This window comes from Carettochelys insculpta, chromosome 21, assembly GCF_033958435.1.
Source record: "Carettochelys insculpta isolate YL-2023 chromosome 21, ASM3395843v1, whole genome shotgun sequence".
NCBI lineage: Eukaryota > Metazoa > Chordata > Testudines > Carettochelyidae > Carettochelys > Carettochelys insculpta.
The window spans coordinates 13,778,330-13,803,377 of NC_134157.1; the positions used below are offsets into that span (position 1 = coordinate 13,778,330).

Below are 25,048 nucleotides of genomic sequence, written 5' to 3' on the forward strand. Positions count from 1 at the left end.
ATGTGTAGACGATCCGCGTCCCGCAACATTGAAATAGCGGGGTCCTCCATGGCGGCCATCAGCTGAGGGGTTGAGAGATGCTCTCTCTCCAGCCCCTGCGGGGCTCTGTGGTCACCATGTGCAGCAGCCCTTAGCCCAGGGCTTCTGGCTGCTGCTGCTGCCGCTGGGGATCCATGCTGCATGCACAGGGTCTGCAACTAGTTGTCGGCTCTGTGTATCTTGTGCTGTTTAGTGCAAGTGTGTCTGGGAGGGGCCCTTTAAGGGAGCGGCTTGCTGTTGAGTCTGCCCTGTGACCCTGTCTGCAGCTGTGCCTGGCACCCTTATTTCGATGTGTGCTACTTTGGCGTGTAGACGTTCCCTCGCAGCGCCTATTTCGATGTGGTGCTGCCCAACGTCGAAGTTGAACATCGACGTTGCCAGCCCTGGAGGACGTGTAGGCTACGTCTACACGTGCACCCAACTTCGAAATAGCTTATTTCGATGTTGCGACATCGAAATAGGCTATTTCGATGAATAACGTCTACACGTCCTCCAGGGCTGGCAACGTCGATGTTCAACTTCGACGTTGCTCAGCCCAACATCGAAATAGGCACAGCGAGGGAACGTCTACACGGCAAAGTAGCACACATCGAAATAAGGGAGCCAGGCACAGCTGCAGACAGGGTCACGGGGCGGACTCAACAGCAAGCCGCTCCCTTAAAGGGCCCCTCCCAGACACACTTTCATTAAACAGTGCAAGATACACAGAGCCAACAACTAGTTGCAGACCCTGTATATGCAGCACGGACCCCCAGCTGCAGCAGCAGCAGCCAGAAGCCCTGGGCTAAGGGCTGCTGCCCACGGTGACCACAGAGCCCCGCAAGGGCTGGAGAGAGAGTATCTCTCAACCCCCCAGCTGATGGCCGCCATGGAGGACCCCGCTATTTCGATGTTGCGGGACGCGGATCGTCTACACGTCCCTACTTCGATGTTGAACGTCGAAGTAGGGCGCTATTCCCATCCGCTCATGGGGTTAGCGACTTCGACGTCTCGCCGCCTAACGTCGATTTCAACTTCGAAATAGCGCCCAACACGTGTAGACGTGACGGGCGCTATTTCGAAGTTACTGCCGCTACTTCGAAGTAGCGTGCACGTGTAGACGCAGCCGTAGACGTTATTCATCGAAATAGCCTATTTCGATGTAGCGTGCACGTGTAGCCGTAGCCATAAAGGCGAGACGGTGCTGGACGGAACAGAAGGGAGCAGCACCCAGTGAGAGCAGTGAACTCCCTGGAAGTGGTAATTAGCTTTATTGTGGGCCTGATCCTGTGCAGGGCGGAGTACTCTGAGAGCAAGATTAGCACCTGTCCCAGGCTCACTTTACTGCCCCTTGACTTCCTTCCCCGTTTTCCCTCCCCCCCTCCCGTCTTCTTCCCCCTCCCCCTTTCCTTCCTTCCTCCCCTCTTCCTCCTCCTCCTCCTTCCCCTCCAGCTTTGCTTCTTTCCTTCCCTTTCCCTTTCCCCCGCCCCCTTCCTTCGCCCCGCCCCGCCCGCTGCGTGCCCCGCCCCTCGCAGCCTCGCTCGGGCGCTCGCAGGTTCCTGTCATGGCCGCCGTGTACCGCGGGCTCCTCTCTCCTTGAGCGAGCCGGGAGCGAACCGCCCTCCCCTGCCCGGTGCCGGTGAGAGCCCCGCGGCGGCGAGGCGGCAGGAGGAGGCGGCGGCGGCCGGCTGGAGGCGGGGCGGGGATGTGACCGGCCGGGGGAGCCGGGAACTCGCAGCCGGCCTCGGGCGGGGGGGGCCCCTGGCCCGTTGCTCGCCTCAGTGCCCCCCGGTTCCCTGGCGGGCTTGACCCCCGCCCCGGTACCTCTGGGGTCCCTCCTCCACCCCACGGGGCTACTTCCCGCCTCAGCTCAGGCCTCGACTCTCCCCCTCCCGGCGTTCGATCTCCCCTCTGCCCCCGAGCGGAGCTTCATCCTCCGGCTCCTGCTTTTGCGCCTCTCCTCCACCCGGGCTGGATTTGACACCCCCGCCGGCTTTTGCCCCTTGTCGTATCGGACTCCCCCCCCCCGCCCCATCTTTGTGGCCATTCAGGACACGTGGGGATTAGGGTTTTTTTGGCCTCTTTGACTTCCTCGTGGAGCCTTGGGGTGGTCAGAAGCCGTAACTCACCAAGCAGGCCTCTCGCAGTGTTACGCTCCCCGGTTGGGATGAAGCCAGCCCGGTCACCCCAGCTTGACCTCTTCTGGCTGCTGTGCAGAAACCTTCCTCCTGGAGAGCATCACTGGACTAAGCCATCTTTCCTGCCACCAGCCCTGCCTGGCTTGAATAGAATACTCTCTGTGTTTTCATGAACACGAAGGAACAGACCAGGTTGGCTTCTCTGCCTTATAAGTATCGAGCGGTTGCAGATGGGTATTTGTTAGCCATGTCATCATGGTGATTGTTATGGCCTCTGCTCCAAAATCATCCTGAAGTGCCCGTTCACCTGCTTCACTTTAATCAGAGCTTTTCAGAGGTAGTGGTATTAAGAGTGGCAGAAAGCTTGTTATCGGAGAAGGCAAATCTGTTGGTGTTGGATGACTGCAAGTTCCACTGAAATATGCCCCCTCACTCAAAGGTCCTTATGGATCCTCAGAGACTTTGACCTGTTTGTTTGTTTCTCTGGAACTCTAAAAATGACTCTAACAAACTTGACTCTCTCTGAGTTTAATAATACTTGAAGCCAAATCACTGGCTTTTTGGCCTTTACTAAGTGCTATGCAAAAGAAAAGGAAAAAAAGAAATCCTGACACTGAGTGCAGTGCGAATGACTATTTCCTGCCCTGGGTGACTGTATATGTGGTTTCCTTATTGGTAAGATGAACTAATTCTCACTTGGAATACAGTGAACAATACAAACAAGAACTTGAAACTTTGGTAACACTTGTAACTGCTAAATAAATGGAACATGTTGTAACACTACTTTGTATCAAGCCACCTGAAGAGTCTTGTTGCAGTTGTTGAAGTGTGGAAATAATTTGTGCACCTGACTGAACTCTGCAGAAAGTGAGCTGTTTGCTGATGCAGTAAAGGCAGCACATGCACACATCTAAGTTATTTTACTTCCAAACTCTCTGTCAACCTAGAAGATCAGGGATCTCAGTCTCCACGCGGTTCTTGTCTGGGGAAAGATTGTCTATCGTTACTTTATGGGGCAGCAGCCTGGAAAAGTCCTTGGGGACCAGAGGAGGCCAAGTCTGCCTGCCCTGCATTTTATCAAAGGAGCAGGGAAGAAAGAATCATCTAGACATGCAGGCCCCCACTGCAATGTCTTTGTGGAGCATGGTAGGTGTTTTAATTGGTACCCCTTTTGATTTTAGTTAGTTTGCAAATTAGGATACGGTACTGATTTCTTAAATTGCGTGAAATGTCTTTTAAAAGAAGGGTATTAGCCTTTATATTTTCCCTCTTTTGCTCCCTAAGGTTTCTGGTGACCCCTCTGTATGGTCAGCTGGTAAGAATTTTGTTTTCTTGGATAGATTACTGTTTCCCAGTTTTGTGAAACCCCACCTGGCATTTTTGGGTTGCTAACTGTGTGGAATGCAATTTTTTCACAATGTTATCCAGGGTAGACATATTAAAAACTTTTTGGTTTTTAGGTCTCAATTTTTTATTTGAATGTTGTGTATAAAGGATTTGGACCAGTTGACACTAGCAGACTATGCTTTATATCATGATGAACCTTTTTTGCATCTTTTTGAAGGGCAACTCAGTTCTGGGCAAATTAGTTGAAACAATAGTAAAGAATAAAAGAAGAACATTTGATGGGCAAAAGTCAACATGGCTTCTGCAGAGGGAAATCATGTCTTATTAATCTGTTAGAGCTCTTTGAAGAGGTTAACAAACATGCAGACAGGGGAGATCCAGTGGATATAGTATACTTTGATTTACAGAAAGCCTTTGACAAGGTACCTCATCAAAGGCTCTTATGTAAATTAAGTTGTCATGGGGTAAGAGGGAAGGTCCTTTCATGGACTGAGAGCTGGTTAAAAGACAGGAAACAAAGGGTAGGCATAAATGGTGAATTTTCCAGATGGAGAGGGGTAACCAGTGGTGTCCCCCAAGGGTCAGTCCTAGGACCAATCCTGTTCAATTTATTCATAAATGATCTGGAGAATGGAGTGAGCAGTGAGGTGGCAAAGTTTGCAGAAGACACTCAACTGTTCAAGATAGTCAAGACAAAGGCAGACTGAAGAACTTCAAAAAGATCTCATCAAACTGAGTGATTGGGCAACAAAATGGCAAATAAAATTTAATGTGGCTAAGTGTAAGGTAATGTGCATTGGGAAGAAATAACCCCAGCTATACTTACAATATGACGGGGGCTAATTTAGCTATAGCTAATCAGGAAAGAGATCTTGGAGTTATCATGGATAGTTCCTTGAAAACATCCACACAGTGTGCACAGGCAGTCAAAAAGGCAAATAGGATGTTAGGTGTTATTAAAAAAGGGACAGAAAATAAGACAAGGAGTATCTTACTGCCCCTATATAAATCTATGTTATGCCCACATCTTGAATACTATGTACAGATGTGGTCTCCTCACCTAAAAAAAGATATCCTGGTACTGGAAAAGGTTCAGAAAAGGGCAACTAAAATGATTAGGGGCTTGGAACAGGTCCCATATGAGGAGAGGCTAAAGAGATTGGGACTTTTCAGTTTAGAAAAGAGGAGACGGAGGGGGGACATGATAGAGGTGTATAACATTGTGACAGGTGTGGAGAGGGTGAATAAGGAGAAGTTATTTACTTGTGCCCATAATACAAGAACTTGAGGACACCAAATGAAACTAATGGGTAGCAGGTTTAACACTAATAAAAGAAAGTTCTTCTTCACTCAGCGCACAGTTAACCTGTGGAACTCCTTGCCAGAGGAGACTGTGAAGGCTAGGACTATAACAGTATTTAAGAAAGAGCTAGATAAATTGATGGAGGTTAGGTCTACAAAAAGCTATTAGTCAAGAGTAGGAATGGTGTCCCTGGCCTCTGATTGTCAGAGGCTGGAGATAGATGGAAGGAGACAAATGGCTTGATCATTGTCTTCAGTCCACCTCCTCTGGGACAGCTGGCACTGGCCACTGTTGGCAGACAGGCTACTGGGCTGGATGGACCTTTGGTCTGACCCAGTTCTTATATTCTAACTGAAAATATCACACCTCTCCTGAAACACTTGTATTTACGGTAGTAATAACACACAAGAAAAAGGGAATTGTTATGCTTTTTACATTGTGTAGTTGACAACTTTTGTGGATGCTCAAGTTTTGCTGTGGTCCTAAGTAGCCAGTGAGGCCTCAGTCCTGCATTAACGGTTTTAAAGCTGTAGAGGAGTTAGTCTGTGCAAAGATTGTTGCAGTACTGGGCTCTTAGTATCTTATATTTGTCTTGGTGTGACCAGATATCCAATTTTCTAGGGACAGACCAATATTTGGAATTTTTTTTCTCATATCAAGGTGCTTATTACGCTCCACCCTCCCCTCTGCCCCCGTCCATCCCTTGTCCCAATTTTTCATAGTTTCTGTTTAGTCACCCTAGTTTATGTGGACTTTTGGGCTAGAGAAATGTGATTTTTTTAAAGCCCTGCCCCACCAAAAAAAAGTGGGGGTGCAGTGGGATTCTGGGGCTAGTTAAATGTATTTTTAACTCATTTTATTAAAAAAAAAAGATTAGTTTCATGCTGTCTCCCCATTGAAAAACACACAGAAAAATATGTTGCTGAAGTGTTTTCTATTAAATCTTTATCCTGAACTTAGTTTGAATTCAGAAGGTCTGCTGAGACAATATGCTGCTTATTGCTTGCTTATGCGAGAAAATATGATTCTGACAATGGTTATTTAGCGTTTTTATTCCACTCAGAGTAACTTTGTTCAAGCATGAAATAGACCAGTGTGTGTCATTTTTGGACATGAAGTAGCTTTGAAGATTTGGCTTCTCTGGGAACACAGTCAAATAGCAGGTGAATAAGTTTATTAAAGTAAATGTGCCCAAGACTTATTTTATAAGGGGACTTAATTTGTGAAACTGTTCTTCATTGTGAATTTCTCCTGGCCATGGATTCTGGGAATTTCAATTTAATTTTTAGAGCTATTTGCAGACAGATGCTGTAGGAGTGCTGAGTGCGTTTAAAATATTAAAATTGCCAGTGATTAAAAATTAATTATATTTCTCCTATCTTCCTATCCAATGTGTCTGTGCAGTGACTGACTGAAAAGTGAAGCTAATTCTTGGGAAGCTGGATGGTAAGACTATGACAGCTCTGGTATTAGTGGCATGTTCCACTTTCTGAAACAGTCAAAACTAAGTACTTTATTTTTTAAAACAGTACCCACATGTGCTCCATCTCTGTTGCCTCTCTGCTTATCTGGACAGAGCTTCAAGTTTGGATGAGAGTGGGAAACAGAGCGCTAAACTGCAAGTAACACAATATTCCAACCAAGGTTGATGTTTTGACCTGAGACAAGGCAGAAATCCTGTTTTTTGATCATAGAACAGGACTAGACCAAAGCTAACTTGCCAGGATGGCATGAAGGTAGAACCCTGCATGTTTACAAGAAAGGGTATTGTCTATAATGGCAATACTCCATACATCTGCAAGAGACCTCTGTGTCTTGATTAAGAAAAGAATACTGTACATCTTGAAAGGGAACCTGAAGACTATTACAGCTCTTAAGGGGACTGTAAAAGTTCAGTCTCACTTATCACATGAGAAAAGGTTCTTTCCTTGTAATACCTCTGAGTAGATGAAGTGTCTCTCTGTAGTACAGCTAGTATTTAAGTATCTGTTAGCTAGTATCTATTGCTGTTCCTAGTCACCGATTCCTGTTTCGGACATAAAAATGTAGGTCTTGGCTGAAACCTTACATACAAAATATTTTCTTCTGAATTAATTATTTTTATTTATTTCTATATATACTCTGACTGTTTAGGTTGTAAAGTAGCAGAGAGGTAGCCATGTTAGTTTGTATCCTAACAAAATAAAAAAAAAAAGTCGTGTAGCATATGAAGGACTAACAAAATAATTTATTAGGTGATGAGCTTTCATGGGGCAGACTGACTTCTTCGGATTTGGAGATAGTGCTGTACTGGAAATGGTGCTGAAAGTGAATTGGCATGACGGTTTTATAACAGAGATACACAAACAAAGAAACAAATGCAAACTGACATATCAGATACATATTAGGTTGTAGAAAGGAAAAAAACAGCTTCAGATGCACCATCTTTCTAAAATTGTATATCAGTAGTTTTCTTGCTATGTAAGAGAAAACAGTCTCTGATATGTTTGTGCAGCCTTTTTGGTATACATAAGAATGTTTCATGTTTCAAATCTTACTCATAAAACTGCTGTGGATCATATTGTATAAAATTGGGATACTTTTTAGGAGTTTAAAATAGAATTTTTATATAATTTCTCTTCAATGTTTTAATTGCACTGTGTCCTATAAGATCTAAACCAGTGTATGCATGTTCAATACCAAAGTTTGTGCAACATCTGGTCTTCTAGAAAGTTAGGTGTCTCGTTTTCTGTTGTGTATAATGCATATTTAAAGAGAAACCAGAGGCAGGGCTGCCCAAGGTAAGATGTCAAACAAGGGAGTAGAAAGTGAAGAAAGGAGCAGCTGGAGTGAGTTGTCACCCCTCAGCAAAATGTGCTTAAAAGAACATTATATTTGGCTGCAGCACAAAGGACCTGCTGAACATTTTTAATATTCTTTTTATAAACCTCGTAAAAATACATGTCAGTCTGTGTCTTTTGAAAATTATTCTGCAAGTCTGAAAGTTACAGGAAAGGAAGGCATATAAAAATAATTAATGGCAAAAATGCAGTGATTGATTTAACTCTACTATACATGAATGTCTCCATGAGAGAACAGAATACCATTGAGTGGACATTATGTATGGCAGGTTTGTCACCCTTACAGCAAGTAATGCCTGATGTAATAAGCTGTCTGATTGATTTCAGTGGAACCACTTTCAGAGCTAAGTTCTTTTTAACATAAGACTGATAGAATCACCCACACTAATGTTTCTCATTTAAAAAAATCTCAGATACCCCAGTGTTATGCACTGGTAGTTGGTTAGCAATGTGGTTAAAGTGCAAATAATGTACATCAAACCAACCTTGGTGGGAGTAATTCTATTTTTAGCTTTTGTTCATTACTTAGTGCTAATAGTGTCCTGGAGGCTCTTGACTTGTTTAAAAGCAAGTGATCAGACCCTTGGCCTCTGTAATGTCCATCTGTTTTACTGAAGTGGTGCAAAGGGGCCTTAAATCTCTCCTAAATGGGTAATTGAAGCTTTTCCTAGCACAGGGGAACCCTCAGCTGGTACACGGACACCAAAGCTTCTAAGAGACATAGAGTACAAAATGGAGTGACACATGGGTTATTTGGTGCTGTAATTAAGACAGTTGTATGTACAGAATAGACATTTTATATTCAATGCAAATTACACTTAATGAAATGCTAAAGCATTCATGTCTGGAAATGCAAAATTGAAGTTTTTGTAATAACCCTAACTTGCCCTTTTTTGTGTTCATGGAGCCTTCATTTACCTTTGGTCTACAGCTGCTCAGCTTCTGTACAAATGACGTGATGTATCTGAGGATAGAATTATGTACACTGAATTTTAAAATGTACCTTTGTATTGATAATAAAAATCCATACATATGATTTGTGGAACTTAATCTTATTAAGAGAGCTTTAACCTTTGCATTGTTTGACTTGAATGTAATGTAGGATTATTAATATTTTAACTAGTATAAATTTTTGGATTTCATTCTTTTGGGTTTTTTCCAAAGGCTAAAGCTGCACATTCTTTATTGATAAAGGCTAGGATACAAAGACTTCATTGTTGTTAATATCTGGGCAAGGTGTAAAGATCCTAAAGGTGAACAGGACTCTCATGTTTTCTTCTTCATGCAAGTAGATATCTGCATGCTTGTGTAGCTTAAAGTTTCCTGTACAGCACTGTGAAACCTCCTAGCCTTATGAGGTAGTAGTTAATTTCCAAATGCTGTTGGGAAAGTCCCGCTGTGCAGTGAAGATGCATGGTTTGTGCTGTCGGAGCCTCCTTTGCTTCAAGGCTCTTTTGGAAGTAATTGAAATTAAGTTGGGGAGGAGGGTAGACGGTGGGGAATTTCCCAGAGGAGCTCTGAGTATAAAACTTTCTCTTCCTTTCTTCAGCTCATTTTAAATTTGTAAAGAAGACCTCTTGGTAGAGAGGAGTTAAACTTGGACTCATGATATTTTCATTTTATAAATCTGTGATTTATTCTCCTCTTATATGTCCTATAATTAATGCAAACATAACAGAGAAACTGCCTGTTTAAACCTTTGGTCTGAGTTGAGGGAGAGGGTTTTATCTGAAAGAGGTAGAAAGGAAAGGAGTACGTTTTGTTTGGTTTGGTTTTTTTATGTTCTCATTTTATCTCAGAGGTAGCTGTGTTAGTCTCTGTCCACACAGAACAAAAAAATCCTGTAGAACTTTAAAGACTACCAATATAATTTATTAGGTGATGAATTTTTGTGGGACAGACCCACTTCTTCAGATCTGGAAAAATCCTGATAAATGATAACTGAGACAAAGAAAATTTAACAGAAAGACAGAAAATACCATCCTTGCCCCCCATGGATATAGAAGCGCTTTACATCAATATTCCACATGAAGGTGGACTACAGGTGATTAGGAACACTATCACAGATGTTGCCATGGAAAATCTGGTGGCTGAGCTATATAACTTTGTCCTTACTCACAACTATTTCCAATTTGGGGACCATTTATACTTCCAGATCAGCAGCACTGCTATGGGCACCCCCATGGTCCCACAGTATGCTAACATTTTTACGGCTGGTATAGAATGTTTCCTGAGCTCCCATCCCCTTTTACCTCTCCTTTACTTACACTACATTGATGATCTTTATCATTTTTCCCATGATAAAGAGACATTTGAAGAATTCCACAGGGATTTCAACGTACTGCACCCCACCATCAGTCTCAGCCTTGACCATTCCACATGAGAGATCCATTTCATGGACACCACAGTACAAACCACTGATGGTCAAATAGGTACTATGCACGACCAGAAAGCCCCTGACTGCTACTCCTACCTACATGCTTCCAGCTTTCATCCAGCACACACCACACGATCCATTGTTTATAGTCAAGCCTTTAGATACAAGCACATCTACTCCAATCCTACTGACAGAGACCAAAAACTTCAAGATCTTTACCATGCATTTATATAACTTATATACCCACCGGGAGAAGTAAAGAAACAGATTGATGGGGCCAGATGAATACCCAGCAACCAGCTACTTCTAGATAGGCCCAAGAAGGTTAATAACAGAACATCACTTGTCATCACCTTTGGCCTTCAACTCAGACCCCTGCAGTGCATTATTGGCAATCTACAACCGACACTGGAACATGATGCCTCACTGTCACAGGCCTGGGGTGACAGTCCTGTTCTTTCCTACAGACAACCACCTAATCTTAAGAAAATTCTCACTGGCAACCACTTACCAGACCTCAGAAATACCAGTCCTGGAACTTTTCCTTGCAATAACTCTGACATATTTACACAGGAGACACCATTACTGGACCTAATCATGTTGGTTAGTTGATCAGGGCTCATATTCCTGCACTTCCACCAATGTGATATGTGCCAGGAATGCCTCTCTACTATGGGTATTGGTCAGACAGGGCAGTCACTTTGCAAAAGAATGAATGGACACAAATTAGATATTAGGAATCTGAATACATGTAAACCTGTCAGTGAGCCTTCCAATCGAGCAGGCCATAGCAGCCAAAACTTTAAAAGTGTGCATTCTAAAACAAATAGATATTTTGGAGCATAAGCTTTTGTGGGCAAAGATCTGCTTATGCATCTGATGAAGTGGGTCATTTGCCTACGAAAGCTTATGCTCCAAAATACCTGTTAGTCTATAAGGTGCCACAGGACTTGTTCTCGAAGATGCAGGCTAACACGGCTACCTCTTTGATACTTGTCATTCTAAAACAAAGAAACTTTAACACCAGATTACAAAGGTAGACAGTGGAATTGGAGTTCTTTCACAAGTGACACTTTTCATCTCGCACTCTATAAAAGTGTCAATTATTTTTTTCATTACAAGGACACTTTCCCCATCTTTGACGTTCACAGTGATCCCAGGCAGCCCACTTACTTAACAGACACTTGCAGAAACTATTTTTCTTCCTCCTCTCTCCTTTTGTCCTAGCTAGCTGATTCATCAGTTTTTGTTTACTTTTTTTTCTCTCTTTCTGTTAAATTCTCTGTCTGTTATCATTTATCAGGATTTTCCAGCTCTGAAGAAATGGGTCTGTCCCATGAAATCTCATCATCTAATAAATTATATTGTTCATCTTTAAAGTGCTCAGGACAGCTTTTTTGTTTTCTCATTTTATCTGTGAGCTTTCAAATATCTGATCATTCTTGGAAAACTGAACGTGAAATGAGCTTATTCAAGAATTGTTTCACATTCTTTGGTAGTGGCAAAATATACTGTCATGTCTTTTAGAAGATTGGACAACGAAAATGTGGGAAGGTAGTCTACAAGAGATGAGTTGATGGAACCTGTAGTTTTCCTTTTATTCTGAGATTATGGAAACAGCAGATGGGAAAGCACTTTGTTGTAGAATCTTTGCTGCTGGCGCTGAGCACAGACAATGTTTTGTGGCATTTTAATCAACAAACCAGCCATGCTATTAGCTTGACCTGTGGTACAGATTCATAGAAGGCGTCCAGGGAGAGATCTGTCAGGGAAAACTGCCATAAAAATTCATAAAAACATGTCCAAAGGGCAGCATCAGTTAAACAAAATTCTTCTGTTGCTGATGATGTTGCTTGTATTTTTAATATTCTTCAGATTTAGTAATCTGACTTTTTACATCACTTATACTGTTTTCATTTTATTTTTTCACTCAATGGTGGGCCATGGAAATAAGCTAATAAAGTATGAGTGGTTCCTATTTCAGTATTTGACGGTTAACTCAGCATATTACTACTACTAATAATAGTAACCTTCTACCACTCCTACATCTTGGCTCATAGGCCATTGATAACCATTCATCAGCATCCTTTATCCTGGGCAATCTTTTCCAGTTCTGATCAGGTATACCCCATCTTTTTAGTGTCTGCCTTCAGGTCTCTATAGAAGGTGTTTCTTGGGTGCCCGCTTTTCCTTGTGAGTTCCAGCTGAAGGCTTGCCTTGTGACGATGTGGTTAGTTTTCTGAGGGCATGTCCGATACATCACCATCTTCTCTTCCTTTTACCTTCTGTGGCGGGAAGTTGGGAGAATCAGTTGTCACAAGTCTTGGTTGTTAATCTATGGCCAGTGTACCCGGAGAATTTTATAGAGGCAGTTGTAGTATGCCATATACCTTGATAACCTATTATGGTATTCTGCATTGATTATGTTCTTATTTTTTGTATAATATATTGATCTTTTTTTTTCTGTCACATAGAAAAATGAGTGGTTTGAGGCATACAGTTTTATTGTCCTAAAACTCGTTAAATTGAGGATACGGTGGAGAGAGAGTGAACTTTTTGGAAGCCATGTGGTTGAGACTGGCTCAAACAATTGGCAGTACATTTTATACCAGGGCAGGCAAAATATGCCCCACATGCCAGATCCAGCCCACCAAACCACCAGATCCAGACCACTATCATTCCGTGGCCCTGCCGGAGCCTGCCAATTAGAGCTGCAAGACTCTGCTGGGGGCAAGGCGGCATGCGAAGCTGTCCTTCATCAAGCCTCCCCAGTAATGATCTATGTCATGTCTGTAGCCAGAGGGAGCATCAGGGAAGGGCTGCAATGAGGGCAGACCAGCAGCAGGAAGAGGTGAGGCAGGTTGGGGCATGGTGAGGAGAGGTTGCCCTGGGTCCCTCTTGGGATTGCCCTAGTATTGCCACTCTTCTGTGCTGACTTCGAGCTGTGTCCAGAGAACAGCGGCTGTTGTTTGAGTGCCCAGCAGCAGCACAGAATTAAAGATACCATACACCACACCATCCTTGCTTCTGTGCTGCTGCTGGTGGAAGCTCTGACTTCAGAGCTGTTCTTCTGGCCAGCAGACATTGCTCTTCAGCTGCTCAGCATTAAAGGCAACACAGAAGTGAAGCCCCACCTACAATAACCTGGCAACCCCACCCCCCAAATTTCTTTTGAGGTCAGATTTAAACAGCTGAAATAATGAAATTTGATTGTTAAATGACCAAAACCTATGATTGTGAAATAGACCAAAATGGATGGTGAACTAAGCAGAGCCCTACTGATATGGAATGGCTAATCCCTTTCCTGGGTGAAAGCTATTCTGTTTTGCAGTGACTAGTCTCCAAGATATTGCCATATTTAAGACAAACTTGCATTAATAGATTGTGCTGATTCTGCATTCTTTTTATATACTTTTTGTAATAGAAATATAGTGGCAGAAGATCAGAATGGGGTGGCGGGACAAGGCTGCAGATGAGAATTAAAGTTTGTAAGAGATCATTTGATCTAGTGCATTTCAGGGAGTGTTGGTGGCTGTCAAAGAGTGTTTGCAGTCTGTCCTATATACATGGCATGTGGGCATTGTTGGCACATGACGGCATATATGATGTTCGTTGAGGAACAGGAGAATGTGCCCATGATTCTGTGAATAACATGGTTAGGTCCAGTGATGGTATATCATGGGAACATTCTCCTGTTCCTCAACGAACATCATATATGTCATCATGTGCCAACAATGCCACACGCCATGCATATAGGACAGACTGCAAACATTCTTTGACAAAGAATGAATGGACACAGAACAGACATCAAAAAACTCCTAACTCACAAACCTGTCAGCCAGCACTTTAATGGAGTGGGCCATTCTGTTAATGACCTGAAGTCTGTGTTTTACTGAAAAGGAACTTTAACAATCGTTTAGAGAGGGAGTCCTCAGAACTGTCATTTATATTCAAATTTGACACATTAACATGTGGTTTGAACTGGGACAAAAATCATCTGGCCCATTATAGGGACACTCTTACATACTTGTTTATCAAAACAAAAAAGCAGTCAAGTAGCACTTTAAAGACTAACAAAATAATTTATTAGATGATGAGCTTCCATGGGACAGACCCACTTCTTCTGATCATAGCCTTACCAGAACAGACTCAATATATAAACACAGAGGTCCAAAAGTTATCAGGGTTGACAAATCAGAAAAATTATTATCAGGGTTGGCAAATCAGAAGAGCAGAGGGGCAACAGGAGGAGGGTGTGGGGTAGAGAAGTCTGATTTTCTGAAATCTGCTCTTCTGATTTGCCACCCTTGATAATTTTGGACCTCTGTGCTTTTATATTGAGTCTGTTCTGGTTAGGCTATGACCTGAAGAAGTGAGTCTGTCCCACAAAAGCTCATCACCTGATAAATTATTTTGTTAGTCTTTAAAGTGCTACTTGACAGCTTTTTTTGTTTTGATAGAGTACAGACTAACGCGGGTATATCTCCGTCACTATACTTTTTTATCTAACTCTTAACTTCCCCATCCCGCACCTCCCTCCTATTGCCCCTCTGCTCTTCTGATTTGCCAACCTTGATAACAATTTTTCTGATTTGTCAGTAACAATCTTTGGACCTCTGTGCTTTATATATTGACTCTGTCCTGGTATGACTATGATCTGAAGTGGGTCTGTCCCATGAAAGCCCATCACCTAATAAATTATTTTGTTAGTCTTTAAAGTGCTATTTGACTGCTTTTTTGTTTTGATAAATCTAAGTATGTTGACTTTGGCTATGGTAGGCATGTAACTGAAGTTGCATAATTAAGATCAATCTCCACTCATAGTGTAGACCTACCCAAGATACTGTGTGTGTCCCAGTTCTGTTCTTAAATGCTCAGTGTGAGTTTTGTTTAAGTTGATAGGAGCTGCAGACACTCCAGGCAAAATTTGGTGCAAATCTTCAAACAGTGCTTATGTATTTCTTTGTTTCACAGTCTGCAAAGATTCTGTTATCTACACACTTGGTTTCTTTGTCTAGAACGACACTTCTTGCAGAGTGTTTACTTACTAGAAGTTCCTAAAGGTAAGCTTCCTTAAGATTTAGCCCTCAGTGCTACCTAAAGTCTACCAAGTTAGGTCTACCCACACCTTACTGTACTGTTCTCTTTCCAGGATGTTTTGTCTTACAATCTCTTATGTGGGAAAAGCATGATTCTGCTCTCTCTCTCCTTTTTTTTTAACAGCATTTTAGTTCCCCTTCTTTAGTGGAGTTTCTGATGATTTCCCAGATTGTAGGCAAGATAAGGATTCACCCAGGAGTTTGAAGGCTAGCTGATCAGTATTGCATCATATCTCTGCTCTGCCATTTTTATTGAGTGATGGATGTTCTCTGTAGATTAATTATGAAGGCTTTTTTACTTGTATTAAAGAACCAGTACTGCTACATATGACTATTTTGAGGAATTGTTTATCCCTTAATGCTGCCATGCTAATGCATTGCAATGCATTTATATTCTGGACTAACTTTTCTTCCTACCTTATGTCTGTCAGGTCGGTTAAAGCATTCTCCATATTTATGTTCCATGACCTGAGTATCTCCCAATCTGCCTCCTGAATAACTTCATCCTGTGAATACTGTCTTAGTCATCAGTGAAGTAAACCCTGTTAGCTCTGTTCTCAAAGTTCATCAGATAGTTTCTGTACTGAACATTATTGTATTCTGATTTGTGTTGCCAGTTTATCGCCATAAGGGATAAAATAATGGACTCTGAGAATGTGAGCATTATATGTAATTAAGGCAGTGCTGAATTTCATGTGACCACAGCCCTTTAATTATGCATACTAAACGTCATTTTTTGTGGGGCCAGTGGCAGTGGATACTGAAGTTTGATAAATGTCAGGAGTACTCCCTTCTCTAGCCTACTATAAGTTTCCGGTGTGTCAGATTTTCACCACAGTTTGAAGTGCGAAGGGAACTGCTGTGCATGCTCATTGTATTTTTCATATGAATGCTATACAGGCTGACTCTCTCTGGTCTGGCACTCTTGGGACCTGACTGGTGCCAAATGAGAGAATTTGCTGACCCACAAGAAGTCAGTATTGTCCAGTAGCAATACCAAAACTTCCACTGCTTACTGGGCTCTTAGAAGACATTTAGGGGTAAATTACAGCTAAATAACAACTCAGAACACTGAGAGCCAGGGCTCAAGGCTATAAACAAACTTTATGGGACCATGGGAAACTTGGCCACACCCATGATAAGTGGGCACCTCACTGAGTAAAATCATGCTAGGTTACGGATGTTGTTGAACGAGAGTGTGCAGGATTAGAGAGGTTCAACCTGTACAAGGAGCAGCTTTATTTACTGCATCCATGCACCATCTGAAGTACCGAAGGCAAAAGCCATGAATGAACTTAGCCCCCCAGCTCTCTGCTCTCAGTTCCCCACCCCTCTCCCAGATCCAGGCACCCTGAGTCCCCCAGCTCAAACTCAATGCCAGCAACTCACCGTCACCGCTGCCACCATGTGCTTCTTCCACAAGCACTGGTGTTTGTGCACAGAGCGGTGAATGGCATTCCTGGCACATGGCTCTGAGCAGGAGCTGCATTTAATTGCTCCAAGAGCTGCATGCGGATCAAGAGCTGTGGGTTGACCTCCCTGACCTAAATAGTAAAGCTCTGCCTCTTTATTTATTTATTGATAAAGCTGTTGTCATTAGGACCGTTAGTGATTTTTAAAAGTATCGTCAGCACTGTGATTGTCCGTAAAGGTAAAATTTCAGCACTCCCCCTTGGAAATGTTGCTGACTCCTTGTTTAGAGAGTTCAACAATACTTAAGGCTTAAACTTTTGTCAGTGGGATTTATGGACATCATCTAGGGGGCACAGTTCAGCCCATCGTGTTAATATTATTTTAAAGTGAGAAATCTGATCACAGGTAGGAAAAGGGGCAGCGAAGGTACTACTCAGTTTTATTCTTGTTAGTTTTGTTTTATGGCCTTATAGAAATTAAACTCCTGTAGTCTGGTAATTTTCCCCATCGTAGTGAAGTCTATATTTGGGGAGGTAATAGTTATTGAGAAAGATTAATGTATCTAGCAGTGTAATTTGGGCTACAATTATACACCCTCAAATGAGTTTTTATGGTATGTTTTACTAATTGTAAGCCTCTTGCTATCTTCTGCAAAATTGTACGGGTATAAAGCTGGTTTAAAACTATACATTCTAGGCTAGTTGGAATGATTGCAGTGGTTATTAGAGAAAATAGTATTGTATTATATCTGTGCAGGCTTAATGTTTGCAAACAGCTTTGGAAAGCTCCATTGGATAGTACTAAATTAAATGCAGAACAACTATTTCTATTAAAATATAGTTAATTTGAGATAGGCCAGTGAGTAAGTTCAAGGTTCTTGCCATTATAACCTTTATGAGTTAATGACTCTTGGTGAATCCTACTACATTCAATTTCCATGTTCCTTTTATAGTATTTCCCACTGTGCACTTATTTAATGAACACTTCTTGGAGACCTCTAAGGTACCAAAGAGATCCAGGTTGTCTTTTCTGGGGAGTTAGTTGTAGGAAATGAGAGAAGCTGCCTTATGATGATCTGTCATGCACTGGCCTTTGTTGCCATGGTAAGTTCTTTGGGCAAGGATCGTTTGTTATGTATTTGAACGGTACTTAGCACGATGGGGACGTGGCTTCTAGGTGCTAGCATAATTTAAATCATAACACCTGCAGTACGGAAGATGATCATATGTTTATCTCTGTATGGCTACATCTACACTAGCCCCTTCTTTTTGAAAGGGACGTGGTAATGAGCGAGGTTGGAAGATGCTAATGAGGTGCTTCCATGAAGATGCAGAGCCTCATTAGCATAATAACAGCCTCAGCGATTTGAAAGTGCCGCTTTCAAATCATGCGCTGCCTCTGGAGAGGGGAGCCTAGGGGCTTTTGAATTGCCGTGGCTGCCATTATGCTAATGAGGGGCTGCATATTCATGGAAGTGTGTCATTAGCATCTTCCAACCTTGCTCATTACCATGCCCCTTTTGAAAAGAAGGGGCTAGTGTAGATGTAGCCTATATGTTGCTGAACACTGTATACTCCACATCTATGAGGAAAAATGTTTATTTTTCAGGTCCTCACAGCAAGATAATGATGTAGCCTGGATAATTCTTTCTGTACAACTTGTCTAAGATATGACTATCATCTTGCTTCTTTATTATTGCTGCATCCTTCTCTCTAGCCTTGACAGGTGCAATCATGCTCCCTTCATATTCCTTCAGAATGCTATTGGAAAGATAGGTAGCCATGTTAGTCTGTAGCTTCACAAATAACAAGCAGTCCAGTAGCACTTTAAAGGCTAACAAATATAGTAGGTCATGAGTTTTTGTGGGTAAGTCCCAAAGATAATTCTCCTAACCCATTGCTTTGATTTTGTTACCTCTCTCTTTAAATCCCTCCACTGGTTCCCTTTTCTCTGTCACATCAAATATAAGCTGCTTGTGTTAATTTTCTAGTTAGAGTAAGCTCTTTCATATCTGACAGCCCCTGGATAATAGAGAAGTATATATATCTAGCAATGCACAACACTAAAGAAAAGCAAGTTTAGTTCCTCAGAAACAAACAAAAATGTAGGCAGAGTACTGTGTTTACCAGCAACAGTAGTATTGTACGGTGAAAACTTATACTGTATTTTCTGTATTTATTTGTATTTACTTTTACTATCCTGTACTTATGGAAAACATAATTAAAATTTACTTATGGTTAAAATGCTGGTTAGTTTAGAGTTCTGGGTAATAGGATGCTGGATATGAGAGAGTTTACTGTATTTCACAGTCAGTTCTTACCTATCATCTCTCTCTCACTATACAATTGATTCTCCCTTATGATTGGCCAGTGTTGCAAACCTCCACCCTTCATTTGTTACATAGCATTCGGATCCTGAAGACAGTTGAGTATCTTCTTTACCTTTGTCTCATTGTTCACTATACGTCTCTATTTGTCTATGAGACAAGGTGAGTTAGGTAGTATCTTTTATTAGATCAGCTTCTAGTGGTAAAAGAGATAAGTGGTTGAGCTACCATCTCTTGTCATATAGTTAGATTGTTGGTCCTTTTGGACAGGGCCTGTCTTTCTCTTCTGTGTTTATACAGCAGTGGGTGCAATCTAGTTCATGAGTAGGGCTCTTAGGTGGTGCAGTAGTACTGCCACTAATGATGTTAATGAAAACTCCTATGAAATTCATTACTGACATAGATAAGTCTTTAGTGAAAAAAACTGCACCTCATTTTGCCCTGCCCTATCTTTGGATCAGAATGGAAGCTAAAAGGTATTCTTTTAGGACTGGGGTGATGTAGTTGTTCTTTTGTTTTCCTGATGCCTTTCTGCATTACAATTTATAAATTATATCTATGGTTTCTGTCTGAGCTGGCAACAGAAATACATCTGAAGTGCTAAAGCCTATTGGATTTTATACATACATATATATAAAAATTGGACTATATATATAAAATTTCTAATTTAAGCAGGTAATCTTTTAAGCCCTGCAGAGGACAGATTAGAATAATAATGGTTGGATTTTTGGAGGCAACTGCTACCTTTAAATCCTTTAATCATTTTGGTTGCTGTAATTAACAATTGCTTCTGCAAATTACAGGCACCATGCATTTCAGCTGAATAACTGCTATGGTGGTGATAAGCGGACATCAAATGCTGGTACTTGGGAACTTCAAAGAGTAGGATAATGGCTTTGCCTAGCTTTGGATAAGAATACAGGACTTGAAGAACATGAAATAAAAGTAAACTCAATATTGTTTAAAGTCAAGTAAGGACTCAAAGAAGCCAAAGGTGCTGTATTCAGTTTAATGTAGTAAATAACATAGTGTTTAGCTCTGCCCTCTGCTCAAGATATCACTGGTAAAACATTTTGGTCAAGTTCATTATTTAGCTTTACCTAATGACAAAGGTATTAAGAATGCACAGGTCAAGGTAAAGCCTGCAGATGCTCTCTGGCTCAGACAGTTCTGTAATAAGTACCATTTCCAAATCGGGAAGTAGTGGGCTTCAGCAGGACCTTCGAACATGATGATCTGAAGGCCCTGGAATGATGCACATATCATGGTCACTAGCTGGGTTTGAATCATCCGGTAGTAAGGATGCCTCAACATCCTAGTCTTAGTGAGTCATGGAAGACCTGATGTAACATTGTCTGTCTATTGGGAAAGGGCAGACTTTGTGGCTGAAATGTTGAAACGATGGGTTATTTGGAGTGTATGGCTTTTATTGAAATATTATAACCATTAAGCTGCGTTAGATTTGTTCCTTGGGATGTCAGTATTCTTAAACTAAGGCACTAAAAAGATGACTACATTTGTACGGTCATGCCATTAAGGCACTAAAGAGATGACTACATTTGTATGATCATGGCACTTTCATCCACTGCAGTTATTTTTAAAAATTGAGGTAGGTAGTCAAATGTTCCCCCTAGGCAAATGGAGCCCTTTGGGGAGAGGGACTAAGGACTACAGGCAGGCATTTTAGCTTTCAATTATTAACAGAGAACATTTTTATGACTCTGAAATTGAAATTGCTAGCAGCTATATTTTAAAAATGCACTACTTTGAAAAATTTTAGCGGCAAAATTGACCTGTTGAAAGTACAGGAGCACCTGGCCACCTTGGAGATATTTTAGTGCAGTTTTATTGGGTGATTTCATGATTTGAGTTCACCTTCCATTTACTTTGGCTTGTACCAAGGCTTTTGATTTGGTCAACAGGGATGGTTTGTTCAAGCTGCTCCACAAGATAGGCTGTCCTCCACGGTTACTCAAGATGATCCAGTCGTTCCACGAAGACATGAGAGGAACCATCCAATATGACGGCGCATTATCAGATGCTTTCAGAATCAGGAGTGGTGTCAAACAAGGATGCGTGCTTGCTCCGACATTGTTTGGGATCTTCTTCGCACTCCTCCTGAAGCATGCCTTTGGATCTTCAACAGAGGGCATCTTGCTGCACCCAAGATCTGATGGGAAACTGTTTAACCTTGCAAGGCTGAAAGCTAAGACTAAGGTGCGAGAAGTCCTCATCAGAGACATGCTGTTCGCAGACGATGCTGCTGTAGTGTCTCACACAGAAGACCAGCTTCAAAAACTGCTGGATCAGTTCTCCAAAGCGTGCAAGGACTTTGGGCTTACCATCAGCCTAAAGAAGACGAATGTACTCGGTCAGGATGTTGCTGAATCCCTATCAATCAGCATTGACAACTATACATTAGAGGTTGTCCACGAGTTCGTTTACCTCGGGTCCACCGTCACTGACACCCTGTCGTTGGACACTGAGCTAAATAGGAGGATCGGAAAAGCGGCCACAACTCTGTCCAGACTCAGCAAGAGAGTGTGGAATAACAACAAGCTGTACACTCACACCAAAATGCAAGTCTACAGAGCCTGCATCCTCAGCACCCTCCTTTATGGCAGCGAGACTTGGACCCTCTATGCCCGCCAGGAAAAGGGGCTGAACGTCTTCTACTTACGCTGCCTCAGGCGCATCCTTGGAATATCATTGAAGGACAGAGTGACCAACACAGCCGTCCTCGAGCAAGCTGGAATCCCAACCATGCACACCCTCCTCAGGCAGCGTTGGCTCCGCTGGCTTGGCCATGTCCACAGGATGAACGATGGAAGGATTCCAAAAGACATCCTGTATGGTGAGCTAGCCTCTGGCAAAAGACCCCCCGGATGCCCCCAGTTGCATTACAAAGATGTCTGCAAGAGAGACCTCAGAGAGGTAGACATCGAGCTGGACAAGTGGGAAGATCTATCAGACGACCGCAGCAGATGGAGGCAGGGGTTACACAAGGGCCTTCAGAAGGGCGAGTTGAAGATCAGACAGCTAGCAGAGGAGAAGCGAGCGCACAGAAAGCACAATAAGGACTTGCCAGACACCCACTACATCTGCAAGAGGTGCAGCAAGGACTGTCACTCTCGTGTGGGTCTTTATAGTCACAATAGACGCTGTAAATGAAGTCTTCAATTGAAACTTTAAAGGGCGTGATCCATAGTCTATGCAGACTGAAGGATGCCTACCACAATGATTCCGTCTTGCACCCCAGCAAGAGTGTGGGTACATCCAGGATTTGCTTCCATAACAAAGGATTCTCCAAAGTATTGCAACTTCCTTCCCAAAAGCTTACTGTGAGATGTATGTTGAGCAAATGATGCTAGGTGAGTTTCTTGATGCTTAATTCAAGAAGAAATAACAATAGGGGCTTGTCTACACTAGCACCCTCCTTGGAAGAAAGGATGGTAATTAGGGTGTTGGGAGTTTACTAATGAAGTGCTGCGGTGCATACACAGCACTTTATTAAGCAAATTCCCCCCCCCCGCCCCCCTCCCAGCAACTTCGAAGTTTTAAACTTGGAAGTACCAGCTCGCGTCTAGCCGCAGCTCACCCACTCCAAAATTTTGAGGAGTAAAGGGACTTCAGAGTTGCCCTGGTACTTCGAAGTACCGGCGGGTGAGCCACGGCTAGACGCGAGCCGGTACTTCAAAGTTGATAACGTCGAAGTTTTTGGGGGGGTGGGGGGGGGAATTTGCTTAATGCAGTGCTGTGTATGCACCACAGCACTTCGTTAGTAAACTCCCAACACCCTAATTACCATCGTTCTTTCGAAGGAGGGTGGTAGTGTAGACAAGCCCTAGGATTTGTTAACTTTTTACTGAATGATGTTGAGTGGATTATTTTACAAATATGCCTCTTTGGACAAACTACATTTGTGGAGAGGGTTCTATGTTTATTTCCAACCTACCCATATATGTTTGATGCTTTAAAAGTGTAGTAATGTTAGGCACACTGAGGCGGCTCTGGACAAGTATTTTCTACCCTGCTTTGTGAATGCCCCTAAGCTCTGTCACGTTTTCCCCGTTATTTTAGTTTTGGCTTTGATCTTGCAGTGGGACAATGAGTTCTGATTTCTGCCTGAGTACAAAAATCACTGAGTCTCTGCTGGGGTATGAGTTCTACAAATGTGTATTTCTTTGCAGAACTAGCACATTGGACCTCTCCTGAATGGAGATTGTCACTAGAGTGAAGCCACATACGGCCCCTGATTTGAGAGGCTAATGCTTTTAATCCAGTTCACATCCATGCTTCCTATTTTGCTTCTCTTCTGATATAATTTTTTAAACCATAGTTATGTCTGAGCTATTGTAAAAAAGATTAGTTTAGGAGTCTGATCTGTGATAGTACTTTGCACAGATTTTTTTTATGAGATGTAAACAGGTAAAAGTAGAGTGGACTGGAGGGTAAGGAAGAGACAAGAGGAAATGTTCAGGACTTTCTACAGAGCTGGTTTCTTGTTTCCTGATGCGTGGGTGGTTATGAGCCATCACGGAGATCCCCGTTATTTTGGTACATTGTGTTCCACTGATAAAAACAAAGACAAGGTCCTTGATGCCTCCTTTCCCTTATTCCACCCGCACTTTCCCTCCCTGATCTGGTTCTTGCACATGCAGGAAATTCCATTTCTAGTTCTGGAAAGAAAATCACTTCCACATTCAACTCTGTTTCTTCCCTAATCTTATCTGAAGGTATGCTTTTGAAATAGTGACTGCTCTTTTCAGACTCTGCTCTTTCCACTCCTTCAGGAAAATTCTCCATGAATAAGTAAAATGTGCATATTGATATTGAGAAGTGAAGGTATATTTGCAGTGGCAGAAACTCAGCAGTGCTTCGGTGTTTCTGAAGTGATTGAGAGTGCATATCCTCTGTTTGTGGTGGTAAGAAACAGCAGTACACACCCCAGCAAGTGAAATGACTCCGACACAGGGCTAAATATAGATTTCTTAAAGGTAGAAAAATACCCTTTTTTCCCTCCCTACCAATCTCTTCTCAAAATAACTTCTACAAACCCTGCCATTCTGGCCCTCTGAACCATTGTATGAAAAATAGTACAGTGGGGTTGGGAGGAGTACAGTATTTTTTTTTTTTCCAAGTTCTTGCACATGGCCGTTCCATGTAGGTGTGCGTGTGCAGCATGCATGCATTGCTGGAAATTTTTTCCTTAGCAGTACCCACCGGGCCAGCAGGGGAGGCCCCTACAGGGACACTCATATACACCCCTGCTGGCTCTCCACCTCCTCAGTTCCTCCTTACCGCCTGTGATGGTCATTAGAACATGCTCTTGCTGCCAATCACCCTTTAGCAGTCATTGGTTTGTTGTCTTGAATAGTTGTGAAGTAGCTGTTAAGCTCTGTTAATTTAGTTGAGGACCCATTGTGGTCCTTGATCCACATGCTCTGCACATGCAGCAGGGCGTACCTGCCCCTCAGAGCTTCCAACCCTGTAGGAGCTACCAGAAGCCTGTGCCTTATGGTGACCCACACTCTGCTTGTCTTAAGTGCTTGGGTGAGGCTCACCTGTCTGAGGCCTGCAAGATCTGCAAGGCTTTTAAACACTGGACCAAGTGAGAAAGAGAGTCACACTTCAAGATGATCCTGATGGAGGTGGCCTTGTGCCTGGCACTTAAGTTGGACCCGGCGTTGGGGACACCTAGTACCTCTGTGCGGGAGGCGTCTGGACACTTGCGTGCCTCCCCGGCACCATGCAGACGTTGGCACTGCTCCCAGTCGCTGGTGCCCCGGAAGAGGAGGAGGTCTAGCAGGACAGGTCTCCCAAATGGTGCATGTCCTCCATGCAGCCTCGCAAGTCCAGTTGCAGGCTGAGGCCTTGGAGGGAATAGGCCCAAAGAGGTCTTTCTCGTCGTCCACCAATCAGGCCCTGGGTGATACACTCCCCTCCATGACCTCGATGGACTTGAGGGCACACCAGGGCCTCCTTTGGCATCTAGCCCACAGTCTGGGGGTACAGGCCAAGAAGGTGTCTAAGGACTCTGACCTGACAGTTGACATCCTGCAGTCAGATGCCCCTACTAGAGTGGTTGTCCACATTAACAAGGCAATGGCCATGATTGCTAAGGCCCTGTGACAAACCCTGACCTCCATCCCTCCGACAGACAAGAGGGCTGAGTGCTGGTACTTTG

The 25,048-nt window shown here is 42.8% G+C and overlaps 1 protein-coding gene across 1 annotated transcript in view; it reads left to right on the plus strand.

Annotated features, from left to right (window-relative positions):
* Positions 1-1,572: 1,572 nt before the first annotated feature.
* Positions 1,573-25,048, plus strand: part of ABL1 (ABL proto-oncogene 1, non-receptor tyrosine kinase) — a 155,130-nt gene continuing 131,654 nt past the window's right edge. The window contains exon 1 of the mRNA XM_075015159.1: positions 1,573-3,302. Within this exon, the coding sequence (XP_074871260.1) occupies positions 3,167-3,302 (136 nt within the window). The 5' untranslated portion in view covers positions 1,573-3,166. The remainder of the gene's footprint in view (positions 3,303-25,048) is intronic.